The sequence below is a fragment of the Carettochelys insculpta genome, chromosome 16 (assembly GCF_033958435.1).
Source record: "Carettochelys insculpta isolate YL-2023 chromosome 16, ASM3395843v1, whole genome shotgun sequence".
Taxonomy (NCBI): Eukaryota; Metazoa; Chordata; order Testudines; family Carettochelyidae; genus Carettochelys; species Carettochelys insculpta.
The window spans coordinates 14,185,605-14,213,557 of NC_134152.1; the positions used below are offsets into that span (position 1 = coordinate 14,185,605).

A 27,953-nucleotide genomic window follows, 5' to 3' on the forward strand; every position below is an offset into this window, starting at 1 on the left:
TGCTTTTCTGAGGCCAAGCATTTGGGGTGGGACATGGTACAAAAATAACAGTTCTGAAATGAAGGCTTCAGTTACACCTCTGTGTTTAACAATTTTCTGTCTTAACTGTTCCTATTAAGAGGAGCCAGTGGCTGGCATCTTTGAATAGCTGACATGATGTAGTAAACTTTGGAAGTGCTGTGTATTTAAGAACTACTGTATTCTATCTTTTTGTTCAGTTTTGCTTCTAAAAATTTATGCAAAATGTAGATGTTTCAGTGTTACTAACAATTTCTTTTAGAGGTAGATCTCCTGGTAAACCTTAAGTGAGCTACACATGCTGCTTTTACTTCAGAAATTTCTTGGAAAAAAATCAGTTTTTTGCAGGTCTGAATTAAAGAACATTGACATATTTTGGATGGCCCTGCTACTTGCTTTCAAATCCCTCAGTCTGTACATTTAAATTCTAACCTACAATTATGTATATGCTGCAAAAAATGTCAGATGAACAGTAACCTAAATTAAATGATTAGAGGACAAATGTATTAGAAATGGTACTTGTGCTTGATAGAGGAATCTAAATGCTCTTATTGCGCAGAAATAATTTGTGTGAAGACTTAGGTCAAATGTTTTAATTGTCTAGACCCTAGATCTTCAGTGTATTTAGAAATAGCATGCTAGGAAACCACTGTATGCAGAGTTCAGAATTCCACAATATATTGTCCTGTTTTGACTGAGATTTTAATAAGCGATGTTTGGAAGATGCCACTAAACATCTTTGTGATGAAATGTCATTCTCAATTTTTTTTTTTTAAACATTACAGATTGAAACTCAGATCTTTCCTCCAACAACTGGAGGAGCAGAGAAGATGTGCCAAAATTTAAATATTGCTTTCTTGGGTAAAGTCCCCCTAGATCCTCGAATAGGTAATCTTGACAAACGATTTACTAAAAAGCAATCATGTACTTGCCATTACTTCAGGATTATTTTTGATATGTCGGTTTTACTTACTGTGATAAACAGAAAACATGGATCTGACTTTTTTTTTCTTTTTTTTGAATGAAAATTCCTGTAAATATGGGACTGTAATAATATGCTTTAGTCTGAAATGAGTAAAATGATAGAATTTCCTGCTTAGGTTTAATTAGTAATCATGTGAGCCTTGTGCACTATAAATTAGTTAATAAAGGTGAAATATTTTGAAAATCTGCTCATTTTGAATTGCAGGCTGGGTGAAACCATACCATAAGGAAGAATAAAATTTTGTAACATACTGTTTGGGTACAGTTAGAAGTAGAGTTTTTATAACTGAAAAACTGCTAGTTGTATGAATTTAGTTGGAATTTTTCGGTGGATAATTAGATAAAATAAGATAATTAGATAAAATAAGAGCTAGTATGTAATCAGCCAAGTTACTAATAGACAACACACGATAAACTACACTGAACTGAGTATAAAGCAAGACTAGATTGGTGCTGCTCTTTCATGGAATTAAGGAACAGCATTCTGTGTTGGTGGAAAGGTGGTATAGACAGGGTGCCTCCATAGACTCCTAAATCTAAGAAAACTGAGGAACTCAATCTGCTATTTAGTTCTAATGGCTGCCTATAAGAAAATTGCTACCATGCTGCTTTGTTTGTCACGGACACAGGAAGAACATACGCCTTTTGTTTCACTGGATTGGTACAGGAATTCCTCACTTAAAGTCATTGTTCTGTTCCTGAAAAAATATGACTTTAAGCAAAATTATGTTATGTGAATTTGATTTCCCCATAAGAATTAATGTAAGTAGTTGGGGATTAGGTTCCAGGCAAAATTTTTTGCCAGACAAAAGACATTATATGCAGTTTTACTCACAGCTGTGACAAAGGTTACATATACACTACCCAGATTGACCTGCTCAGGGTCAATCTTCTGTGGTTCAATTTTGCACTTATTGGGGATGCACAAAATTGAACTATCGGGGTTGAGAGTTGACCTCTATACTTCTCATTCTCATGAGCAGTAAGGGAGGTCTACACAAGGATTTCTCTGTCCACATTCTTTAGTGGACTGTCAGGTGCGTCAACTTCAGCAACACAATTGCCATAGCTGGAATTGTGTATCTATGATTGACTTTAAGATCTAGTGTAGACCTGGCTTTAGGTAAGTGAATATCTTCTGGACCCAGAACTCAGGTGAAGGTGTGGGCCAAGTATAGCCTCACTCCTACGCTTGCAGAGTCCTCCCTGTGTACGCTCTGAGAGTTAGGGTTTGACCCAGGAACCAGGGATTAGTATGCAAGAAGCACCATATATGAAGGCACATGATGCGTCATCCTTCCCCTGTAACTGATGGGGATGTCTCTGCTGGCCGCTTAGCTGCGGATCACATAAATGTCTGCTTCAATTAGTCACTGACCACCCCACCACACCCTTAGGCGTTGGGAGACCAGTTGTCTTCTAAGGAACCAAGTTGACAGGTTGTATGGTACATTTGGGAGACACAAATTCTGAGGTACTGGGTCTCGAGACGTTCCTCTCCAAGAGGCAGGTAATCACGTGAGAGAAGGGAGCAGCAGCCATGACACAGTAATCTCATTAGAGGAGAAAGCACTTTGGAGGCAGCTGCTTTGCTGAGGCAGGTTGCCCTTGATTGCTGCAGCATCCATGAGATGATCAAAGGTGAGAGCTGTGAGGTGAGGGTGGCCTAGGGCTTTGACCTACCACAGGGGCAGTCTCTAGGCTAAAGTAGTAAAGCAGCAGATTAGCAGCACTTTCTGTTTTGTCCATGGCAGCAATGGAGTGAGCCTATAATCTACAGGCACTCTCTTCAAACTGCTGGGGTCTGTTCAATCCCTGACACCACAGGCTCTGCTCCCACTCGCAGTCCTATAAGGACCACCCTTGTGTCTTTCTGCCCGGTTCTGCCATGTCTGCTGAGCACAGTGTGTCCTCACTTCTGCCCCTCACTCCTAACATACTGCAAAATTGCTTTTTGCAGCAGTCAGGAGGTGTGGAGAAGGAAGGAGGGGAGGATGTGCTTGGGGTGGGCATGGAAGGCATTAAAACAAAGCATTGCACAACTTTAAACAAGCAATTTATCTAATAGAACCGCAACAAAATGTTAACTGGGATGCCTTTAAGTGAGCAGTACAGTAATTTTAGGGAGGAAGTTTCAGGCATTGTTTCTTCTCATTTCCACCCCTGCCCCCCCTAACAAGGGTTTTTCTTTTTTTAGGGAAAAGTTGTGATAAAGGCCAATCTTTTTTGTCTGACATACCTGAGTCACCAGCTACTTTAGCTTATAGGAATATCATTCAAAGTAAGTATGTCAATCTTAAGGCTGATGTGTGATTGACTTCTATGCACACTTACGTTAAGAAGGTTAATTTACACAGTATAGGGATCACAACATTGCATCATTTGTTTCCTCTTGTCTCAGAGAATTATTTCATCCACTTATATTTTAAACAATTAAATTCTGTGAAAATAATGGCTACCAAACTGCAGGTAACTAAAGTAAGTGTTTTGACTTCTGGTTTGTTTTGACCTTCATTGAGTGCCAGCAAATATGTACTCTTAACCGATAAAATAAAATAGGTGGCTGAACTTTCTACAAGCAGGCATTTCTTAAATGGAATTTGGTAGCTTACCAGTGAGTGAAGTTTTAAATTTCACTCTTACAATTCTGGAAGAGTGTGTACAAATACCAGAAGAAAAATAGGTCAAATATGTCAGCTTAATATAAGACACACAATTTTGTTCAGAGCTGTCAATGCAATGATCAGTAATGAAAAACAAGGTAGTATTGAACTTACTTTGTCTCTTTGCAGGGATTCAAGAATATTGTGGCCTACACAACTTTCAAGAAAAACTATCTAACCAAGAAATGGAATAGATGTGCAGTTAATTACAGGAAACCAATGATTGTATCCCAGATTGATAGGAAGAATGTAGAGACTTCTATTTCTTTTCTGTATTGCAAATAAATAATTAAGTTAACATTCTGGCTTTAATTTTCCTAATTTTGTGTAATCACCGTAATATTTGAACAGCAGCTAATTCACCTGTCTCAAAATTTTGTAAGCTTATAGAAATAAGTCACCTAGTACATCAGATGTGTAAGTTGAATGTGATATTTTGTAATATCTGAAATCTTGCGTAAGAGGTGAAATTAATCTCCAAAGAGATGCACATATAGACTTTATTCAGAAACTCGTACTCATTAAGTATATATATTTTATTGCCTTATGTACCCGAGTCTCTTTCAAATATTATTTTCAAGGCTTCGTTTGAGTTTTAATTGTAGTGTGCATTTCCACTCTGTGTTTTGTTGAATAAGATCACTTGTACAGCTTCTGCTTTGATTAGCAGAGTTCCATATTTAAAGTGCAGTCACTTAAACTTGGGATGGTCTCTTCTTTCATTTACCAGAGTTTCTGGGAGAAGAAAAATAAGTTTTAGCCTAGAGAGGAAAAAAATTATGAATTTTTTTACTTAAACATGTTTGTTTGCATGTTTGCTTTGTTTCCTTGCTTGTAACACAAGATAGAGGGTAAACAACGAGACGATAAACTGCACTTGCTTTCAAATTTAAACCAATGTAAACTTGACTTTGTGGCTCATAACAGGATGAGGCCTCATCTACGTTACAAAATTAGGTCTGCTGACCTTAATGGCTTTTAAATCTACTTCGGTACACCACCTTGATGAGAGTAGCAATCCAAGGTCTATGCTGGAGTAGTGCAGACAGCGCTGTTCAGGTTCTTGGACTCTGGGACTTTGTGGGACAGCTCCCAATGTGAACGGTCGGACCAGCACTTTCAACTCCACTGCATTCCCAGGTACGCAGGAAAAGCCCTAGGAACTTTTGACTCTCATTTCTTGTTTGACCAATGTGGTGAGCCCAGCAGTAATGCCCAGTCTCTCAATGAACTCCAGCATGGAGTTTGCCAAAGATACGAAATGTGATTGCTGTGTGGGGAGAAGAATCTGTGCAGGCAGCGCGCCGAAGCAGCAGAATAAATGCTGATGTCTATGCCAAAAACACAACTAGGTTTTGCATGCGGGGAGGTGGGGCAGGCTTTCTAATTCAAACTACTGAACAAGGACTGTAGTTTGTAAGCACCCTTTCCCACATAGTTTTGAAGCAGAAGCAAGAGAGCACTTCTAATGTGTGGCTTACCATGCCTGCCAGCAAACAGTTAAGCTGCCTACAGCTCTAGTGTATTACACGTTACTGGTAAACGCTCAATTTAAAATAAGTAATTCAGCCTTGTACGTACTCTGGCAAGGTGCCCTGTGACAGGGTGTAGCAACAGTGCACTGAGCAGGGGGAGTGAGAGCCATGCGTATTGGACAGAAAAGGTCCTGCCCAAGGCCCTGCGGGGCATGCTCCTGGATATGTAGACCAGGTATAAAGGCTGGGGAAGCCTGGCAGTTGCGGCTGGCCAGCAGGGGGGAAGGAGTTCCCTCGGAAGCCCGGGAGCCACTGCTGCAAGAGCAGGAGCCAGAGAAACCACCCAAACAGTAACAGCAGCAGCCCCAGCTGCACAAGAAGCAGCAGCGACAGTGGTGGCAGCTACCACTGAAGGAGCAGTCCACGGCAGGAGCAGTTGGAGGGAGCACGGCCAGAGCGGAGATGGCAGATCACACCAGGAATGGGGTAGGAAGTAGCCCAGGGTGGGGGAACTGGAAGGTTACCAGTGAGCTCAGCATGTTGTAGTGAGGATCCCTGCTGTGCTAGTGGCTGGAATCCCACACCCACCACCAACAGGGCTCTGGGGCTCGAGCTTGGTGGAGTGGGCAGGTCCAAGCTCCCTTACCCCCACCTCCTTGTGAGCCTAAGGCAGGGGAGACCTAGATTGCTGAGGCCAGACTGGGTGGAAGGCCTGCAAGCTGTGACTAGGCCACAGAGACCTGATTGGCCACTGAGGCCCTGTGTACTGGGGCTAGGCAGCTAAGGCCTGATTAGGCTGTGAGGCCCTGAGGACTGGGACTAGGCTGCCAAGGCCGGATCAGGCTGTGAAGCCCTGAGGGTGATTCAGGAGCCCGCAGGAGCGAGGTGGGGCAGGAGACCCTGCCACATGCCCCATTGTCCGGCTCAGGTCCCACGCCTCTGCCCCTAGCTGTAGGGTTTTGGCTGCACCTACCTCAGTTGCTCTGGATGGTTGGTCAGTCTCTTTCCCTCCCCTAGTCACAGCCAGGGCTGTCAGCCTTGTGGGGAGGGGAGCCTTGGCTCTCTTCTCTCTTGGTTGTCTTTGCAAGCACTCCCTGGACACCTTCTCTATCTTGCCTTCTCCTTACCTCCTCAAATGCTCTCCAAACTGCAGGCTGCCAGCCTGAGGTGTCCTCCTATCCCCACCCCACCCCCCTTCCCAACTCTAGCAGGGCCTGCTGACTTTCCGGTTACAATTCATATGTCTTTTGTGCAGCATGGTGCTTCATTCATTGTACAAGAGCAAATCTTCTCTAAAGTACCCAAAGTCCATCATCAATCAGTTACCTCCTGTCCCATCTCTATCTGTACTTAGGCTATCACAAATTAGAAGGCAAAAAAAAAGTACACAGGATGAAATTTTAACAAGCTCATGCTGTTCGACTGCCCTGATAGGACTCAGTTGGATACAGGGAGACAAGGTCATTGACGCCAAACAGGAGAACAGGAAGGCATGCAAGAAACATGAGGCTAAGACACAGGAAGCTCCCAACAGACCAAACGGAGCTGATGAGTATTGGTGCAGAAAAAGCAGCTTGGACGTAAGAGTTCCCTTGCACTCTGAATAAACCACCTGCCTTCCTCACCAAGTTCTATAGCCTCCTCCCCAAAATGCCCTACAAACTGGAAGCGTTTTGGGAGGAGACGCCTAGGAAGCTTTTCAGAAACCGCCAGGGATGGCTCCTGGAGCAGAAGGCTGTTTCTAAGTTTTGATCACTATACTGCGGAAATGTGATAAGCCATGTCTCACTCTCTGCATCTTCACCTTGTCATGGTGAGTAGGCTTGTGTGTTCCAATGAACCCGAGAGTAATGCTGTAGGGAGTCTCGCACTCCCAGCAAGATCAGCCATGGCAGCAAAGTCAAGGGGGAGGGTCCAGATGAAGAACGATGCTAAAAGTACTCAAAGGCAGACTAGGCAGATGATAGCAAGAATCATCCTACAAAGGCTGTGAAGGCAGATGAAGGCGGCAGTGGACAGGAGATTCCCAGTCATCATGGATCCTATGCCATTGGACCTGAGTCTATCTGTCAAGAACCATGTGGTGCCTGCAGTGCAAGTCACTCCATGTTAAAAGAAGACACACAGGCATCTTCCTCTGCATACTGCTCTGCTAAACTTAAGCCCTACAGCGAATGGCAATGGGAGCAGGATTGTGAAATCTGGAAGCTTTTACTCATGGACCAGCACATAGATGGTGGATGTATGTATCAGTCGTTCGGTTTCAAGGACTGAGGTGGTAGAACAGTTCGGATGTTGCATCCATGACTGAACAGCCCTATTTAGGATCCACTCTGCTCACCTGAGATAGGATGGGGCTAGAAAAGGTGCCCAAAACATAGTCCACCTCAACCCCTGACTGGATAACTGCATTCAGTGGGTTCACCTCTATGAGGTTGAAATTGAACAGTAACCTTGCCCGACCACCCCAGTGGAGAATGGTTATCTGTGAGGGGAGGCGCAATTTGAGAGGTCCTACTGCAGTGCAAATGAGGAGAGATGGAAAAGAAGAAGAGCATCAAAAACTGCCCCATGCTGCTCCAACAGCTACCAACACCAGCCTCTTCTGTGATGAGATCTGCGGCTCCAAAACTGGGCTGATCAGCCACCAACAGACTCGCAAATAGGAAGGTAACATGAAGATGTCCTACTCATTATCAAGTGATGGCCAAGAATAAGCCATGTGTCATTGCACTCCCCCGCCTCTCGGTTATCAGATCTTATGCACACAACATTTTTAAATTCAGTTATATCTGTGTTACCTAAGTAAATATACCGTGATTTCAGGACAAAATTTTTATTCATTGTGCCACTTGCATTTGAAGAGGTACATGCATAATAGGGGGCAGCTGGGTAAGAGCAACATGCGTAACTGTCACATCCTTGTCTGGTCATTCATGGAAACCATCTTTCAAAGCCTTTCTGAGGTGCAGTGCCCATTATGTGCTCTCCTTATTGCGCTGGTGTCTAGCTGCTCAGAATTAGCCACTGGGCCTGTGGGGTCCAACCACTTCTGAAGCATTAGCCACTCCAGTAGTGGCTACTGCTATAGCAAACTAGCCACATTATTCTGAAAAATATAGGTATTGTTCCAGCCAATCAGCCACTTGTGGCTAGGGCCCAGTGTATTAGACACCATGGCACTAGGCAATCTGCTTCAACTCCCTACCCTGCCAGAAATTTTTTTCCTATACTTTCACAGATTTGGAGCACAGAGCTAGCAGCAACAGAGTATAACTTTTGTTGAGGTCTAATCTAGTCAATAAACTACACTAGAATCCCTTTAACTGGCCAAAGGTACAGTCTACCATTATTCAGCACTTGTTCAACCTGTAGTTGTACTGATTCTTGCTGTCTAGACTGCCTTTTGAGGGGTTCAAGAGCCACAGGAGCAAAGGGTATGCTGGGTCACCATGGATAACTATCGGCATTTTAACATCCGCAATGCTAATTTTCCTTTTTGGGGAGAAAGTTCCATCTTGCAGCTTTCTGAAGAGACTAAAGTTCCTAATTATGAGTGAATCATGCACCTTTCTGGACCATCCCACATTGCTGTGATCCACTGGCACCTGCAACACCATTGAGAGGTACCCCTTGTGTTTATATATTTTTGTAAAGGTTTTGTGGTGCCAAGACAGAGATGTGAGTTCCATCTATAGCCCCAGCATAATTTGGAAATTATTCCATTGTGGCAAATCATCCACTGTGTCATGCACATTCCCCCACGCCACTGTCTTTCCTAGCGGAAAGGTACTGACTCCTCTGGCTGCTTGCATCACAGCATCTCTCACCCCAGATTGACTCCTGACTTGTAGCAGTCTGGCATTGCAAGTCTCCATAGGGCTATCACCACTCCCTTCTCAACTGTTGGAGCCTGGCTCGTTCTGGGAAAGCTGCACTCCAGCATTGAGGGAAAGTAATTTACAAAGTTCCATGGAAGTGGCCTTACGTATGCAAAAGTTTTGCAGCTGCTGATCATCATTCCATAACTATACGGACCCACAAGTCTGTACTTGTTTCCCAGGGCAAGAATGGGCATTCCATCTTGTCAACAGACCTGACTGCTGCCAACGTATGACAATTGCTCCATGCAATGGGCTCCAGCACATCTGTGCAAATGGCTTCTTCACATTCCTCCTTGTGTCAGCAGCTCCTTACTAGGCTCTGGACAAACTGCAACATAACGTTTGCAACCGTTGCCACAGCAGTGTGCAGCTTAACAGGGTCCTTGCTTGCCATGCTATGGTGACTGCCCAGATAATCAGGGGAAAAAAAGGTGTGAAAATTGTTTGCCATTGCTTTCAAACAAGGAGAGAGGGATGAGAGTAGTAAATGATGGGAGGTTGATGACATGTACCCAGAACCACTTGGGACAACACTGTCCCATCAGGTAGTGGGGACTTAATCCAGAATTCAAATGGACAGCAGGAACTGTGGGGCTAGGGCAACCAATTGCATAACTTATTCTGAGGCACCTTATTTCAAACCTGGTGCAGGCTACGCTGCACAAGAGTTCAAATGAGCGCTTAATTCTAACCCCCCAGTAACCCTCGTACAACGAAGGTTACCGGGAACAAAACATCACATGTGAAATAGCCATGCTATTTTGACTGCAGTGTTTAGCCATGCGTTTTCTATTTCCTGAAATAGAAACAATAGTCGTAGCCTGCAATGGCTACCCACAGTGCATCACTGGTAGAGTTGAAGATCACTATGGGAGTGGGGATGAAATGCACTCCCACAGCCTCGTGCCTAGTGAGGATCAACATCTGATTTTACAGAGTCGAAGGTGCTAAAAGTCAATAAATAAATTCAACCTAATTTCCTAATGTGGACGTGCATCAAGCTGACTTTAGGACACTTGCAGCCTACTTGATTTGTGAAAGGGAAACAAGTCAGTATTTAGGCTTAATCTTTTTGTAGGAGTTCAGTTCACTAAAGTGCTGTGTTGCCAGAAATCCCCCTCAAATGTGCCTTTCTTCGGCTCTCCTTGTCCAGGTCCTTGATTCCAGACCCTCTCCCCAACCTCCCATGACAGAAATTAGCCAAAGGAAAGAAAAAGTGGATGGTCAAGTACTCTACTTTGCATTCACTCCAGACTGGTATTTTTATCCTAAGTATGTAAGTCTTCTGAGTTATCCAATGGCTAAATATCCCCAAATTCTGAGACAGAAGTAACACATAGTATAGGAAAACTGCAGTTGTCTTTTATATTACACTTCTGAAATTACGCTGCCTGATCTTTAAACTATGAAGATCACAGGACTGAATATAAGAAACACCCAGATATCAGGCATCCTCCAGGGGTTGTTGTGTTGATGATTAGAATGACCCCAGTCTTTAACAACTCTGCATTAACTTGTCGAACAGAGAGAAGAAATTACTGCATTGTAGGGTACGAAGCTAGTCTTTAACCTGTTTTAAATAAAAATTGAAATTTTAACTTCCTTCACTACTAGCAAAGGAACTCTGTCGCTAAAAATCAAATTTGACGTGTTTCGACCTTCTTCAGACAAGGTTAATGCTCTAGAATAGTGTTGCTTATCAAGAACTGCTTTAATAAATGTAGTCTTGTTGCTTAGCTTATCCACTTTTCCAATATCAGTCTTCACCTTGCACAGTCCCCTAGTTGTTGTGTATTTCCATATCCTTCAGGATATCCATACCCTCAATTTCTTCTTTTGTCTCCTGTCAAATGAACACATGAAGTCCAGTGATGATGATCTGTTTAGTGCTGCTCCAGCATTAGTATCTAGAATATCTACCACAATTGTTACTCAATCATTTTGCTGCTGCCTCTAATGTACTTCACAAAATCTTAACAGAAGTGCACAGAATGGGTTTGTTAAAAAAACGCTTTGTTTTGTTTTCATGCCTGTATAAATTAGTTTGACAATTTAGAAAAATAATTTTTTCCATAATGCATGAGGCAACATAGTGCTTATTTTCTTTAAACCATCCAATTCTGCACCTTATTGGAATGTAGAACTTGATTTGTTAGCCTTTGCCTTTGATAACCATAAAATAAAAGAATGTAGTAGCAGCAGCAAGATGTTTTCTTATATCATATCCCAAACTATGAACAGAACTCTCAAACGAATACAGTTTTATAGATCACTTTTCAAGGAAATACTTCCATTTATTGTGAAGCAGTCCATGTCAATAGGTCCTTTTACTTCTCCACTCAGGTCAAGCTTACTCTTATGCAGTACAGCAGCCAGACCATACAATTCTCCAACTGTTTTTTTCGTACTAAACATTAACCTTGAATTTCAGAAAGAGGGACCACTAGTCAGAGTTTAAAAGCACTGGTGCTGATACAAATCATGCATAAGAAATCTTTAGGTCCACTTAGAGGTATACATGATTAACACAACTTATTGTAAAGCACAACCCAGTATTCCTCTCATCCTCAATCATGTCTATCAAAGTGTAAATCAGCATAATGCCCAATTCATGAAAAGTTGCTGTATAAAACAACACTACTATTGACAATAATAACTAAATTTCATACATACCCTTTGAAACATCCGTCGTGACATAAACCTTGAAGTTACTTTGCTGATGCTTTTTTTTCCTCCTAATTTACAGTGGATGTATCCGTATAAGTTAGCAGATTGAAGGGAGATTCCAACTATCACAAGAGCCTGCAGAAGTTAGCCCAATACAAGGTATTACCTCACCCAACATGTCTAAGAGGCTACAATCACAAATTTAGTATGGACAGAATGATAATGCTGCTTCATATAAGTAATATCAAAAAGAATCAAATAATAAATTAAAATTTGCACTTTAGGAAGCTTAAATAACCAGTTACATCCCTCTGTACCCAATGACAGATTAGCCCTGGGTTGGTCTCAGAGATAGAAATCAGCTTTGGTCTCACACCCTCCAGTTTGGCCCATTTTTTCATTGTTTTGTTCCTAACTACAATGCATCTGCCTGCCTCAAAAGAATCTCTTCATATACTGTCATGTTCTCTTCATTTTAAGATATAGTCTTAGCCAAATTCTCACTACCAGCTATTTACAAGACCTTTAATTTAACCTTAAATGCCATTACCCCTTTCTGTACAAAGGAGGTCCTATAATAATTTACTCTTCTTTCATAAATGTGCAAACCCCAGCAGGCATATCAAGAGTGGCACCGAAGCTGATGTTCAGCATCACCTGACAGGAGCTCAGCTATGCCCCTCCTTCCCCCATGCAGAGACTCCCAGAGCTAGGGTCAGACCTGCATCGCTGGGACCAGGGCTGGAGCCCCCACCAGTCCCTCTGCAGCATGGGAGGGGACCAGAGCCCACCACTGGAGCAGGGGGTTTGGGGCTGGAGCCCCTGCCACAGTGTCCCTCCCCCACAGGAGGACTGAGGCCAGCATCCACACACTGTCAGAGCCTTGTAGCAGCCCCAGGAGCATGGGTCCAGAGCCCCATGGCAGCCTAGGGAGCATGGAGTCCTAGGGGAGTGGGAGGCTGGGAACACTTGAGGCAGACATCCCCTGTTCTAGCAAATTCTCTTGTTTGGGACCTATCACATCCTGACCATGCTGGACCACAGATGCAACCTCCTGTATTTGTTTGACTCCAGCTATGTGGTTCAGGAAAAGAAATGCAGTGCCCTTTGCACATAAACAGCTAACACTCAGCAGGGAGCCATGAAACATGCTGCCTTGTTTAAAAAAAAGAAAAAGAAAAAGAGGGAAAAAGTGAAAAAAAAAAATAGAAACAGCTCTTTGGTGAGATGAGCTTCTGACTGAAAGAGGTTTCCTAATTCACCTCACATTAGTGACTTTAAAAAGTATCAACCATACTTGGGTGGTACATAGAGGTCAAAAGGTCTAATTTTGGCACTTTGCCTCACAAAGGTTGCTGATCCCTGGTTTAGAAAATGTGCCAACAGTTGTAGAAAACAATCATACCTCAAAAGGACTTGGTAAATAATTTTCAGCTGCTTTCAGAATCAGAGAAATGTGGGAGTACTGAAAGGACCTTGGGAGTTTATCATAAAAATCACAGGGTTGGAAGACACCTCAGGTCATCAAGTCCAACCCCCTGCTAAAAGTACGACTAGTCCCAACTACATTACCGCAGGCAGGGCTTTGTCAGAGGCCAATCCTCTGCACTACATTGAGACAGAAACAATTATCAGACCATTCTGGACAAGTGCTTGTCTTAACTGTTCTTAAAAACCCTCATTGGGGATTCCACAATCTCCTTTGGAAGCACTGTCCAGAGTTTAAGTACACCCCTGACAAAACTTTTCCTAATATCTAACCTAAATCTCCCTTGCTGTACCTTAAGCCCATTTCTTTTTTGTCTTACCTTCAGTAGACAAGGAGAATAATTGATCAGTGTCCACTTTAAAACAGACCTTCAAAAATCTGAAGATTTAACAGGATTCCCCTTTGTGTCTCCAGACTAAACATGTCCAGATTTTTTAACCTTCCCTCAGATGTCAGGTTTTCTAAACTATTTTGAACAGTTGCATGGTTATTTTTCCATAACACGGGGGCAGCGGGGAGAATGGGGCTTATTTGGTGACAAAATGGTGATAGGTTTTATATTTTGACTCTCCTCTGGACTATTCAGTTTCTCTACTCCTTCTCCAAGGCTACGTCTACACTCGCCTCTTCCTTTCAGAAGAGACATGGTAATGAGCAAGTTGAGAACATGCTAATGAGGTGCTGCCATGAATATGCAGCTCCTCATTAGCATAACAGCAGCCATGCGCGATTCGAAAGTACTGCTTTTAAATCGCGCGCTGCCCATGTAGATAGGGACCTTTCAAAAGGAGCCCCAGACTTCAAAAGCCCCTTCTTCCTATTCGGTTTTAGGAAGAAGGGGCTTTCGAAGTCTGGGGGGTCCTTTCAAAAGGCCCCTGTCTGCACGGGCATTGCGCGATTCAAAAGCAGCACTATAAAATCATGCACAGCCGCCATTATGCTAACGAAGCACTGCGCATTCATGGAAGTGCCTCATTAGCATCTTCCCAACTTGTTCATTATCATACCCCTTCCAAAAGGAAGGGGCTAGTGTAGACATAGCCCAAGTGTGGTGCCCAATACTGGACCCAGTACTCCAGTTGAGGCCTCACCTGTGGCAAGTGGAGTGAGGCAGTTGCCTCCTGTGTCTTGTATATCAGTGTTCTTTAAACTTTTTAAGACCAGAACACCAAACAATAATATTTATGTGGAACACCTATGAAAATTTTCTTTCAAAAAATTGTCAGAGCAAAAAACAAAATCAAAGTATAACAGCAAAAACAAAATGAAGTAATTTAATGAAGTATCCTAGCAGTGAAGTAACATTTTGTCTGGTTTTAATAACAAAAACTATGTGCCATCAGTGTATTTTTCCAAACACTCATGGTACACCTGCATGTTGTTCACAGAACACCAGTGTTCCACAGAACATAGTTTAAGACTGTTATATATGATACTTCTATTAATGCTGTCCAGAATATTAATCTTTTTCACAACTGCACTGCCAATTCCTTTTAATATGTGATCCACTATAAGAGGGGTGAGCAAATTTTTAGGTCGTGCCCCCCTTTTTGGTCTTGCAATTAGCCAGGTGCCATCCCACCACAGGAAGGGATTTCGGGGCGGGGGGGCGCTAGGGAAGCAGGTGCTGAGAGGCTCCAGGGGGTGCCCAGGAGGAGGAAGGGTGTTCAGGGAGTGGACCCCAGGAGGGTACCTTTTAAATCCAGGAACTTGCCAACTACCCTGCCGCTTGACTCAGGGCTTCTGTGCAGTTGATTGGCCCAGCAGTATAGGGGGTGTGTTCCCTTGGCAACGCAGTGGCCACACAGGAGAAATCAGAGGCTGGGGAGGCAGCAGAAGCTGCAGGGAGGGTGGGGAAACCAATTGCACTGCCCCCACCCTTACAAAATATCACACACCCCTGCACTGTTAACACCCAGCTCCTTCTCAGCAGTAATACCACCTTGCCAGTTATTCATGTTTGAGCGGTGAAAGTTGTAGAACTGTGAATTTCATCTCTTCCTTCCTTGGTACTCTGCACATCTCCATATCATGAATTTAGACAATTAATAGTATTGGTATTACTCTCTTCCAAAGATATAGCAGACATTTTCTAGAAATAGTATCTTATTTTTAACCACTGTTATTGAAGTGTACATAGAAGGTCTCAATTCAAGCATATGCTATCATGGATGTGTGAACTAGAGGTGTATGGGGGGTGCTGCAGCACCCCTCAGGTTTCAGTGGAGGTTCTAGCTGCCAACCCCGAAGCCCACTCCAAGTTTGTGGGGGAGAGAACAGTAATAAGGGAGCTGGCTTTCAGCACTCCCACTATTTGAAGTATTGCCATGCCACTCTGTGCTACATCCCAAGTAACTTCACTATCTTCATTAATGCTCATTGGTACATGTATGAGTTTTGCTATATAACTGGTATATCAGTATATGTATCAGTCCTCCTATATATTACTGTCCTAGAGAGGCCAGTATAGTGGTACTGACAATAAGCAGCAACTGCAACAGACCAGTATCACACTGCAAGTCATGGAGACCAGAAGGCTGGGTGATGAAAGGATTAGAGGATTTTAGTACCAATATTATCTAAGTTCCAAGAAGGCATGCAAAAGTAAAACCCTACACCAGGTTCTACTCTATTAGATTGGATTTGCCAGAACTAGTAGTTTTTAACTAGGGCTATTGGTGGAGGTATCTGAACTGAAGCCGCAGTGAGGGCTGCCAGCTGAAACATCTATTTGACTCAGAAGAAGAGGGTGGATTAGCTAGAACCTATTGGGGATGGAGAGTAAGGATTTATAAAGCCTCACCAGGAGATATTTACACCAGTTTGGGGACAGAAGCTTGCTCTACAATTCTTGAAGCTGTTACTGGAATCTTCTAACTTGGATTTCATAGGACGAATCTAACCTAAAACTGTATTTTAACAGACTTGTTTTTCTGCGCCTTTCCCCTTCACTACACTTATCACCCACAGCTAAAATGTAGTTACCCGATGCTTACCATCCATTTCAACTTCAAGGAAAACAAAGTGCTAAAAAAGAACACTGTCCAAATAACTGGACAGATAATCAGTCCAAGCCAAAAGATTCGAGCTTCAGCTTCAGTTGAGGCAGCTATGCTCGCAGATACCTAGAAAGAAAAACATTTAGTTACCTAAAAACCCTAACAGTAGTTGAGAACTGAGACATTCTTTTCACAGGTTTTTGCATGCACTCTAACATTGTGGTTTCTTCCGAGTTTTATATACTATCTGTTGTAGCTACCTGAAATAATTTCCTCTTCCTAGTGTAGTAATGAGAGGCTTGGTGTAAGGCTAAAGGCAGAGGACAACAGTCAATGCTTTGTTAATATACAGCAAAGCTAAAGGTTTCAAGCCTGAACAACAGTAGGTTAAAGCAAAAACTGCTAGGTAGATTCTGCCCACAGAAATGCACCGAGACAGATCTGATAAGTCACAGGGCCTAACAGCACATAAAAACACCTAAAAGCATTCAGAGCCAGGCATTTAGTGATACACACAACCACATCCTACTTAGTACTACGCACTCCCCATACCCTCCCCATAGATAACAGCTTAGCACCAGGTACATTCCAACCCAAGTTCAGGAACAGGCTGTAGTGACAGCATGATGGATAGTGTTGTTTTGATGGTATCACCATTATCCCCCAAGTGAATGGGTAGAGCTAGTTACATTAAGGGGTGTCAACGTATTACAATGAGGGGGTTGTACCAGGATACATAACTTGTTTATACCTGTGTATAAACGTATGTATAACAGGCTGTGTCGAGCGACCTAGGGGATGACAGAGCCCCCTTGCTGTCAATTGAGTCGCGTCCATTGTCACGGCGTATGCATGTACCAATGTAAACTGTTGAGTCATATTGGAGATTCATGAGGGTGTTGGAGACCATACATCAATGACAACAAACCTGACTCTAGTGCCTTTGTACCTCACTTGATTTGTGGTTCTTGGGGGCTCTCAGAGGTCTTCAGTATCAGCTAACTGCAGGGTCTACACTGTTGTTCAAAGAGGGCGCACACACGCGGCCAAAGTGATTAACATCAAAGGGAGCAGACTGGACGTTCAAGCACTGTTCCAGTAGAGATGCCCGACCACACCTGGCTCTATGGTTCCTTGACAATCAATTAATTGACATCAGTGCAGCATGGAAGAATAATATACAGTTTCTAAAAATAGTATTGCTTTTAATTACCTAGAAAAACTGGTCTTGCCCTGAACTCTATTTTGTATCATAGGTATACTGTGTAACTAGTTGAACCACCAAGCACTTCAGACATTTCTAGTCTGCATGAAACAGCCACTAAAATCCAACAAAACAAAGCAGCAGAAATATACCATTTTAAAGACTAACAAAATGATATATTTGGTGATGAGCTTTCGTGGGACTTCATAACTGGGTCTGTCCCACGAAAGTTCATCACCATATAAATCATTTTGTTGGTCTTTAAAGTGCTACATTTCTGCTGCTGTGTTTTGTTGGAGTACAAACCAACATGGCTACCTCTCTGTTACTATTAAAATCCAAGTTTATTTTTAACAAAATACAGAAAGGTAAAATACTAACTGGCAGAACTCAGCTGATTTTATTTAAATCCTACAAAATTATGAAGTACCCTAGAATGTGTATGTCTAGCACACAAACCTGTCTAAAAGGAAGGACGGTAATGTTTTAGGAACAACTGTGAACAAAATCACCTCTTACATCCAAAATATCAAAACGTCATTTTGGCTTTTACTATAGTCTCTTATTTAACCTCACCTTGGATTTTATAGAGGACTACAGATGTGTCTATTTCTATACATACTATATATGCTGTGTAAAATGCTCCCTTGCAAATGAGAAATCATATAAATATCTGGGAAAGCCATCTAGACTACAATGGCATACTGTATGTTTCAAGCTTTCACCATTCTACAGTTTAGAAGTCATAAAATACAACCAGCTGTTCAGTCATTATACTGGGTACAGCAATGACAGATTTCACTTTGTATAACTTACTATCAAACATGTGACATTTTATCATGAAAGTCATGCCTAGAACTATATAGATTTCATTGTTAAGCATGAACGGCGTCCTTCAGGATTCCTGTTTTAAGTTGGTAACTGCAGAACATGCTCAGTCTATATGTCACAACAAATACAGAATAGGTGTGACTCCTGCTCCCACAGAAACCAGGTATATCTGAGCTGACTCTTGAAGAAGTAGCTCAGAAACTAATGTTGGTTAAAGTACTCATTTGACTTTAACACGGTCTCATATGCACAAACAGGAGTGTTTTCAATCTACAAAAATGCTCAGTTGTCTTAACTGAAAGTGAAACATCCAAAAATCTATGAAGAGCTACAGTGAAGCACAAAAAGGGAGGGAATGGTTTAAGTTGAGCACACGTTATGCTATTTGCAAAATCAAGCTTCAGTGCACAGGTTTTCTAAACAAAGAACTTGTGTATTTTTATAGAACTTAAATTCAGTATGGTCAGAAAAGCAATAGCATCCAAGCTGAAAATGCAGATTCACCTTTACCCCAATAGTTTCCAAGGGAAATTCTACAGCATGTCTTCTCCAGTCTCACTTGGGATGCACCAGTGGGTGCAGTAGACTGGAACCTTCTCAAAGCAGTGCCAGTTAGAGCACTAATGTGCTCTTCTGCCTTCCTGAATGTTTGAAGGTAAGGCTCTAAAGGGGACAGGGTGACATTTCATTCCCGTTCTTTATGAAAATTTGCTTGTGATATGAATGACATAACTGAGATGTCCTTTATGCAACACATGTAAGGTATCATTGGAAAGATAGTGATTTAAGGAATATGATTATCCTACTTGTATGCACGTAACATTTTTTCATTGAAGTTAAGAATATAGGCTAATGCATTTTAGTTCAACGATGGTACTCTGGGTGAGGCACACTTCAGTTATTACAATCAAAAACCAGACAAGACTGATGGCTGTTCAGCAAGGATCATGGACTGCGCAAAGGCTTGGCCTTCCTGCAGACACTCCACACTGCTACTGACTCAAGGACACTGTGATGCTACGGAATCAGTTGACCTGGTCACCTGATACTAACATCCATCCTGAACTGGTGGGGGAATCAAACAATTCCCACCTTGTAGAAAGTGGAGGGAAGAAAACAATCAATGTCTTCAGTTTGCTTCACTTCTGCCTCCTCACCTAAAGAAATACTTAAACACCTGCAAACAAAAGGATTCAGACTGAAGGGAGTGGAGGGAGAGCTGCTGGGCACAGGCTACAAAACACCTGGCCTGTGAAGTACTCTACCTAAACAATATTTCAGGTGAGGAATTATTATTTGTAACTAATTTATTTTGTAAATAAACATAGTTTGTGTGCTTTGATTTTCTTCAGTAATCTTTGTTTGTTTGCTACCTCTCTAACCACTTAATACACACCTTTTTATAGTTAATAAACTTATTTCAGGTTTATAATATAATCCAGTGTAGTAATTTCAGTGGTGACAGGGAAGGATGTTGTGCATCCCTTCATCCACATTGAGGGAGAAGGCAAATTTCACATAATTTTGGGTTTGCACTCCCAGGGAGATAGACATCTGTGTGCTGTGGCAAGTCCCTTACGCTCAGCCTTTCCAGAGCTGATCTCACTGTATCATACTGCGATTGGGTGTGACCCTGTCTGTGTGCATGCCTGCTGAAGGATGTGGGAGGAGAAGGGGATAGTCGCCCTGGGGCCCAGAGCTCCAGCCATCGCTACTTTGGCAGCGCTGCTCTGCTGTAGTGCCTGGCTCTGGGAAGGGGGAGGGGGCAGCACTGTCATCCAGGTGGCACTAAGCACTGCATCTGTTCCACCCTTAGCCCCTTGCTTTCTGAGAGCATGGAGCCAGGGCCCCTCTCCCACCTTGCCCTGGGGTCCACAGAGGCTGTTAGCAAAACAGGGTTAAAGGGTACCCAGGCTGGCTCAAGAGTATCTTCAGCACATGAAGTGGCATCCCCAGGGGGCCAACACTCACACAGGTTGCCTTCTCCCACTTTATCTTCTTTCAACCAGACAGTAGCCAGACATGAATCTCTCTGGATCCATTGCATCCAACTCATTCTTTAAAAATGCAAGGTCTTAGATTAGTAGATTGCTAACTTTAGTTTTTTTATTCTTTGTCCTTAGCTGAGACTTCAATTCCAGTTCCATTTCAGATCTGAAAACTAAGCGAAGTGACTTTATAAGATGTGCTTTTCTACAGTGGTGTTTCTGAAATACGATGTCCACTGTAGTGCCTTTATACTTGTCTTGCACTGAGAGGGTCATTCTCCAAGACTACATAAAGAGCACCAGAAGAGACTACACGCCCTATTGCTTCTGACTGCAAAACCTCCTGGATTATACTCATCCAATGAGTGCTGCATCTAAAGTGAAAAGGCTAGTATCACTTTATGATGCCTTAGAGAGTGAGAAAATGAAAAACATTACACAAAAGGCACTGATCTCTGCCCCAGGATACAGATCTAAGATGTCTGTGCAGCCAGTTCCCACATCATCAGATCTAAACTTGAAATGCTCAGACTCAATCGATACTGAATTCTGAAAAATCTTGGAATCTATCCAGTTTGGTTCTGAGAAACACTGCAAGGTAATTCCTGTTAGCAAGGCCAAATCCTATTCAGGAGACTCCTACATCTATCTGGCCTGGATCAAAACATTAATTCCTCAATCAGAAACTAAGATTTCAGGTCAGGGTAAATCCCCATCTAAGAGTCATTCTCCAATTCTGAAGATGTCTTCAGATCTGAAATTTATTCCAGAGCTGCCCTGGAAGACCAGTTGCAGCATGCCGATCTGCAATCAAATCCACTAGTGGCTTCACATGGGACATAAACTGTTTCTTCCTCTAAAGTGGAATAAGAGGAATGTTCCTGCCAGTTATCCTCAGATCTATAAACCAGAGAAGACATGGTTGGATAAGTTATTGCAGATATGCCCAAACTCTTCTCTTCCCTCACAACACCCATTAAAACTGTTAAACATCACTAATGGCACCACTTCAGTCTATTCTTAAATAACTGTTTCAATTAAAAGTTTCAGGTTTTCTATATCCTCTAAAGCTCACCTAGTAAGTAATTCTGAAGAGGCATGTCCATATACATCCTCAAAAAAAACAAAAACAAAAAACGAGTACCAGCATGGAACCTCCAGGACCACTTTGTTCTCTATTGCTTCTACATATTAAAATGGCTTTCACTGTTGCCATCAACTAATCAAATGAGTGAAATACTTACTCTTTCTGTCTCCTAGTCCATTCACTCTCTCCCATAATCCTACATTTGTTCCCAAGGTGGTATCAAACTTTCACATTTTTTCAAACTGAGGAAAGTATCCATTCCATCTCTTGGTGTTACTTCCATAACATGACCTAGCCATGTTCCAATTGCATTGCTATAGGTTGCTAATTAGAGTTCTCTCTATATATTTATAAAACAGTGGTACTGGGACTTAGCTTCAGTTGGTTCTTGAAGTCCTACCTTCCCCCTTATCAGAGTGCTTGGCAAGCAGTAACCCGTAAATGGACCGGTAACCTTCATTTCTTAAAGTATTTTCTTACTTACCTGTCCTTTGAGCTGGACACTCCCCATTCACATTCTCCCCTTCCCTGGAATCCTAACAGAAGCTTGAGACTGAAGAAGTGGTGAAAGGAATGCGGTAGCAGAGGGTTTCATGTACCTGTTTACAACCTGGTCTTCACAATATTCAGGAATGCAAGGGAAAGAGGTAGGAGGGATATGTGGATACTGCTATGAAAAGGTTCCACTTCGTTAGCTGCACCCATGAATGTTAATATGCGGAGTCTATCTCAAAGAACTCCATTTATAGATAGATAACCTTCATTCCCAGCACAGTTCTTGAGTTTCAGCACAGAACTGCAGTCAGTAATAGGAGTGAACAAATAGAACTCCAAGCTAGCACATGATGTTCTCTCCCCAGAAAATAGAAACTGTAAATCTACAGGCAGCAAAAAAGCTTAAATTTATGTCTAAAACCAAGTTGCATTGTTGCTGTCAAGGTCTAAGTGTTGAAAATGTTCCATGACAAAAGTGTGGTGCTATGAAAAAACTCTGTGTGCTCCCAAATCCTTTAAGATTGCTCTGAAAATTTACACCAAGAGTTGTAAACTGTGGATAAAAATATCCTTTACAACATTAAAATTCAAGAATTAACTGCACTTAATAGAGTATCAGTGCTATTTATCAGCTCTCCATCATTATACATCGTAACATGAATAATATTTTACTATTGTTCTTACTTTAAAAGTACCTTTTTTGCTTCAAAAACCCAATGGCTTTTTCCATCTTCATCAATCTGGTTCCACCAACGTAAGCCAACTAACAGTCTTCCAGTTACATTCTAGTGACAGAGTTAGTCAGTTATTTTCATAAATCAATTAAGTAATTCAGTTAGACCAAGGTTTTTTAAATTCATAAACATGACTCTGAAAGACTAGATCCTTTTTGTCAACTATTTAAAATTAGTTTTCAGACAACCCCAGGCAGGTGGCAGCTAGCACCCAGTCCCAGCAGCAGCTGGCCTGGGGAGCCAACCATGGGCAGCCAGTAGCCAGCCCCTCAGCAGTCGGCTCTACGGCAGTCAGCCCCATAACAGCTGGCAGTCAGCACTGCAGAAGGGACCCAGGCAGCTGGCAACCCCACCCCGACCTCCAACCCCTAATTATCCAAGCTTTGGACTACTTTAAAGAAATCAATTTAAGACATCATGACCAGCCAGAACAAGATTAAAAGTTTGTTTTTTCCAGTTTGTCTTCAGTTTAAAATTCCAAGCAACAGATTCTTCTATCAACATCACTAGAGTTGTCTAATAAGATGGGGTCAAGCTCAGAAGGCCTACCACACTGGTGGTAATATTACTGTCTTGTGCAGTTCAAACAGTAGAATCAGGACTTCGGTGATCCTTGTTATCTATGCAGAGCCCCACTGGTTTCCGTGGGGGTATTATGCAGCCACAGAAGTCTACTCACATGAATTTGATTGTAAAATCAGCATCTCAGTCCTTCTCTCTAGATGATTTAGAACTGCAATAAGATATGGGGGAGTCTATTCTGAAGTTATTATAAATAACCTGGGGAGCAGTGATAATGCAATGGCCAAGTTCAGGATCCCAACTGAAGAAACAAAGGAGAACAACAAAATACAGACCATGGACTTCAGAGAAGCAGACTTTGACTCAGGAAACTGATGGGCAGGATCCCCTGGGACACTGACATGAGGAGGAAAGGAGCCCAGGAGAGTTGGCTATATTTTCAAGAAACCTTACTAAAGGTACAGGAAGACACCATCTTCCCCCCCCCCTCCCCCCCAGAAGAAAAAGAACAACAACAAAAACAAAAACAAATGTATTAGGCAGACAACTTGGCTTAACAGTGAAATCTTTGGTGAGCTTAAACACAGATGACTAGAAAAGCATATAAATATATTGATCAAGCATGCAGAGTTGTAATCAAGAAGGCCAAAATGCAGTTGGAATTGCAGCTAGCAATGGATGTCAAAGGTACAAGAAAGATTTCTACAGGCATATTGGCAATAAGAAGGTGGTCAGGGAAGGTGTGGGATCTTTACTGACAGTTGATGTGAGAAAAGATGAAGTACTCAATGCTTTTTTTGCCTCTGTCTTCAGAAAAGATCAGCTCCCAGACTGCTGCACTAAGCAACAAAGTATGGGAAAGAGGTGGGCAACCCTCAGTGGAGAAAAGACAAGTTAAGAACTTTTTAGAAAAGCTGGACATACACGAATCCCTGGGACCAGATCTAATGAGGTTGCTAAGGGAGTTGGCTGATGTGATAGCAGAGAAAACTCATGGCAATTGGGGGAGGTCCCAGATAATTGAAAAAAGGCAAATGTGGTGTCCATCTTAAAAAAAGAGAAGCAGAATCCAGGCAACTACAGACAAGTCAGCCTCACCTCATTCCTGAAAAAAATCATGACGGGAATAGTCAAGAAATCCATTCTGAAGCACTTGGAAGAGGGGAAAGTGGTCAGGAATAGCCAGCATGGATTCTCCAAAGGCAAGTCATGCCTGTCCAACCTGATTGCCTTCTATGAGGAGGTAACTGTCTCCATGGATCTGAGAAAGGCAGTAAATATGATACACCTTGATTTTAGCAAAGCCTTTTACGCAATGTCCTACAATATTCTTGCTAGCAAGTAGAAGTAGTATGAAAGGTAGATAGAAAGCTAGCCAGATCATCAGGCTCAACAGGTAGTGGCCAACAGCTCGCTGTCTGGCTGGCAGTTGGTATCAAGTGAAGTGTCCCAAAGGTCAGCTCTGGGGCCTGTTCTGTTAACATCTTTATAAATGATGTGGATGAGGGAATGCATTGCACCCTGAGCAAGTACACATATCACACTAATCTATGGGGAGAAGAAGATACACTGGAGGATAGGGATAGGGTTCAGAGTGACCTAGACAAATTGGAGGATTGGGCTAAAAGGAATTTGATGTTCAACAGAGATGGGAGAATCCCAAGCATTCTTACAGGTTGGGGACTGACTGGCTAAGTAGCAGTGGAGCAGAAAAGGAACTGGGGATTAGAGAGGATGAGAAGCTGGATCTGAGTCAACAGTGTGCCCTTATAACCAAAACAACTAATGGCATATTGAGGTGCATTAGTAAGAGCATTACCAGCAGAGCTAGGGAAGTGATTATTCCCCTTTATTCAGCATTAGTGAAGCCACATTTGGAGCAATTCTGGGCCCACGATTACAGAAAGGATGTGGATGCATCAGAGAGAGTCAAAGTGGAGGGCAACAAAAATTATTAGGGGGCTTGAGCACATGACTTAAGAGGAAACGCTGAGGGATTTGTGCATATTTAGTCTACAGAAGAGTGAGGGGGGATTTGATAGCAACCTTCAACTTCCTGAAAGGGGGTTGTAAAGAGAATGGAGAGTGGTTGATCACGGTACAAAGAGCAACAATTTCAAGTTGCAGTGTGCAAGGTCTAAGTTGGATATTAGAAAAAAGCTGTGTCATTAGGAGGGTGGTGAAGCATTGGAATGGGTTACCTAGGGATGTGGTGGAATCTCCTTCCCTACAAGTTTTATGATCCATCTTGAGAAAGCCCTGGCTGGGATGATTTAGTTGGGCTTACTCCTGCCTTTAGAAGGGATTTGACTTGATGACCTCCTGAGGTCTCTTCCAACAGTATGATTCTATGAAATTAATGGTATCTCTAAACTTTCAGGTTGTCTAGACTCCAGGCTTTTAAAAAGATGTATAAAATGAAAAGTCACATTAATGATTTTTCCCCTGCCTACATCAGCTTCTCAATCTCAAAGGTCCTGATATTATATCCATCTTTTTTTTTTTACCTAATCAGTGAATACTGCTCTTTCAGCTGAATGTAAAGATCAAGGCATAGAAAAGTACCATACCTGAGTCCAGAGATAGAGCATAAATATACTACCATAACTGAGGTAACTTCCTTAATATTTGTACTAAATTGTGTAAATGCTACTTCCATCTTGTTAAAACAAAGCTGTTCAGTAGGTTTGGCTCTGCACTTGCCATTAAGAAAAATCAAAAGCAAGAAATAAACAGAATATTCTTTAACTTCATTACTCATTCAGAATGTTCTTACCTTAACAGACCAAAAGTCGAAGGACAGAAGGAGAAGAATAGTGACAAAGCAGGCAACAAAGCTTTTGCTGAACCAGTCACAGAGCAAGTAGGTTACTATAGCACTCACTCGGAAAAACAGGTGAAAAAAGGTGGCTAAGGGATGCCTAGAAAAACAATCCAGAACACTTACTAATTCAACAGACAAAACACAGTACAGTATTAACCAGTGTTGCAATTTAATGTTTGTGCAATGTTATTGAAAAACATGTGCGATAGGATGCAGATCTCTTATTCAGCAAAGTAATTACAGGTTTTTCATGAGCTAAGTTTTAGCATAAGACTAAAAGGAAGATTGTGCTGCCTACTACTTACAAACATTCCTTCTCCCAATTTCGAATGAAAAGAGGTAGTGTCTTCTCCATTTGTTGTAGGCAGTCCCTTGGCATATGGGAGATAATAGGGGCACACAGAACCCTGGGGAGGAATAGGGGGATCTTGGTATGGGACACAGGGTGCACTTAGTTCCTGGCATAAGAGAGAGAAGGGGGAACCCGGGTGCAGGTGGAGGGGTTAACTAGGGATTGAACTCCTGTTGGCATGGCAGACTGGAGGACGTGGGAAAGAAGGCTGTACACAGAGACCCAGTAATGGGGAGGGACACACAGTCCCCAGTTGGGATGAAAGTGGGGGATACACAGGTGGAAATGGGAGTGGTAGAAGGAAGTTGCAGGAGAGCCCTGAAACAGAAGGGGTGGGAGGGTGACTCAGAGGCGGCTTGTGGGGGGAATGGGAGAATGCAAAGAACACTGGTATATAAAGTTTGGCCTAAACAAGCTATGAAGTGTGTGACTTTGAGCCCAATTTATAGTTTCAGTGGTTACTTGGATCTGTTCAGCAGATGTAAGCAAAAATACAGCCACTTAAACTAATCTTGTTGCTTTAGAAAGAAGGTGAAATTGTATCTGTCCTATTCTGCAGGAAAGCTGTTTCATTAAGAAATATATTATCTTGCTTATTTAACAGTTTCTATCTGCAAGGTGGCAGACTAATTAATACTTAATTAGCACATATACAGCATCCAAGTGAGTAGGAGGAAAAAAAGGGACATTCACCTCACTCATTCAACTTGGGGTGCCAGTGTTCCCCTCACGTGCAAGGCCTGTGGAGGGGGGCCAAGACTTAGGGTTTCCACCAAGAGGCAGCTGAACTTCTGGGAGCCCAGGGCTAGTAGATTTTATGGAGCTCCCCTAGCCTCTGGCATGGGGCCAAAAATTGAGGGGTTCAGTGTGTGGAAGAGAGGGAGGGTTAACTGGGGACTAAACTCCTGATGGCAAGGGAGATTGGGAGACCTGGGAAAAGGATTGTACTCAGAGATCTAGGAATCGGGAAGGACACAAGTGTGGTGAAGAAGGAGCATAAACAGGTGGAAATGAGTGTGGCAGGATGGAGTTTCAGGAGAACCCTGAAACAGAAAGGGTGGGAGGGTGGCTCAGAGATGGCTTGCGGGGGAGAATGGGGCATTGCAAGGAACACTAGTATATAGAATAAGTTTGACCTAAACAAGTGTGACCATGAGCCCAAGGGGAACGGGGTTTGAGAGGGAGGTAGGGTGCAGGGACAGGGTGAGGTGTTTGGGTGATAGGTAGGAAGCAGGAGCAGGCTGGGGCTGGAGATACAGGATCTAGGAGGGAGAGAAGGTGAGGAAGGAGGCAGGGGATTGGGGCACTTATCTGGTGCCGCTCCCGGGGAAGGGGGTAGTACACAGGTGGCTCTGCGCTGCCCTGCACTTGCAGGCACCACCCTCCACACCTCCCTTTGGCTGCTATTCCCAGCCAATGGGAGTGGTGGGGAAAAGCCTGCAGGCAACCATAGCATCTTCCCTCCACTGCCATTCCCCCAGCTGGTGGGAGAGAGAGAGGGGAATAGCAGTGCCCAGAGTGACTCCCTCCCCCAGCCACGTGCTGGTCAGTTTCCCAGGTCCTGCAAGTGGCTTGCGCAAAATTTGAGTTACACAGGAGTTGCAAGGAATGCGACCCCTGCATAACTCAGGGATCTACTGTACTTACAGAAATAAGCAGACATGCTAAAAGTCTTGTAGATGTTAACATTTAAATGACTAAAGTAAAAGACTGCAAAAAAGTAAAGTGTAAGGGTTA

At 42.8% G+C, this 27,953-nt stretch overlaps 2 protein-coding genes across 9 annotated transcripts in view; one reads left to right on the forward strand and one right to left on the reverse strand.

The window, feature by feature from the left end:
• NUBP1 (NUBP iron-sulfur cluster assembly factor 1, cytosolic) overlaps window positions 1–3,963 on the forward strand; it is a 36,438-nt gene extending 32,475 nt beyond the window's left edge. For all 3 annotated transcript variants that reach the window (XM_075011041.1, XM_075011040.1, XM_075011042.1), the window contains 3 exons: window positions 804–906; window positions 3,200–3,283; window positions 3,795–3,963. In XM_075011041.1, coding sequence (XP_074867142.1) covers window positions 804–906; window positions 3,200–3,283; window positions 3,795–3,859 — 252 coding nt within the window. In that variant the 3' untranslated portion in view covers window positions 3,860–3,963. The remainder of the gene's footprint in view (window positions 1–803; window positions 907–3,199; window positions 3,284–3,794) is intronic.
• Window positions 1–27,953, reverse strand: part of TVP23A (trans-golgi network vesicle protein 23 homolog A) — a 43,267-nt gene that overhangs the window by 6,828 nt on the left and 8,486 nt on the right. For 2 of the 6 annotated variants that reach the window (XM_075011046.1, XM_075011047.1), the window contains exons 3-7: window positions 25,817–25,961; window positions 22,480–22,569; window positions 16,177–16,305; window positions 11,698–11,826; window positions 10,792–10,867 (exon numbers count right to left, since the gene is read on the reverse strand). In XM_075011046.1, coding sequence (XP_074867147.1) covers window positions 10,805–10,867; window positions 11,698–11,826; window positions 16,177–16,305; window positions 22,480–22,569; window positions 25,817–25,961 — 556 coding nt within the window. In that variant the 3' untranslated portion in view covers window positions 10,792–10,804. Of the gene's footprint in view, window positions 1–4,110; window positions 4,401–6,562; window positions 10,868–11,697; window positions 11,827–16,176; window positions 16,306–22,479; window positions 22,570–25,816; window positions 25,962–27,953 lie in introns of those variants that run through there. The other 4 variants (XM_075011045.1, XM_075011049.1, XM_075011044.1 and 1 more) reach the window with 4 other exon arrangements.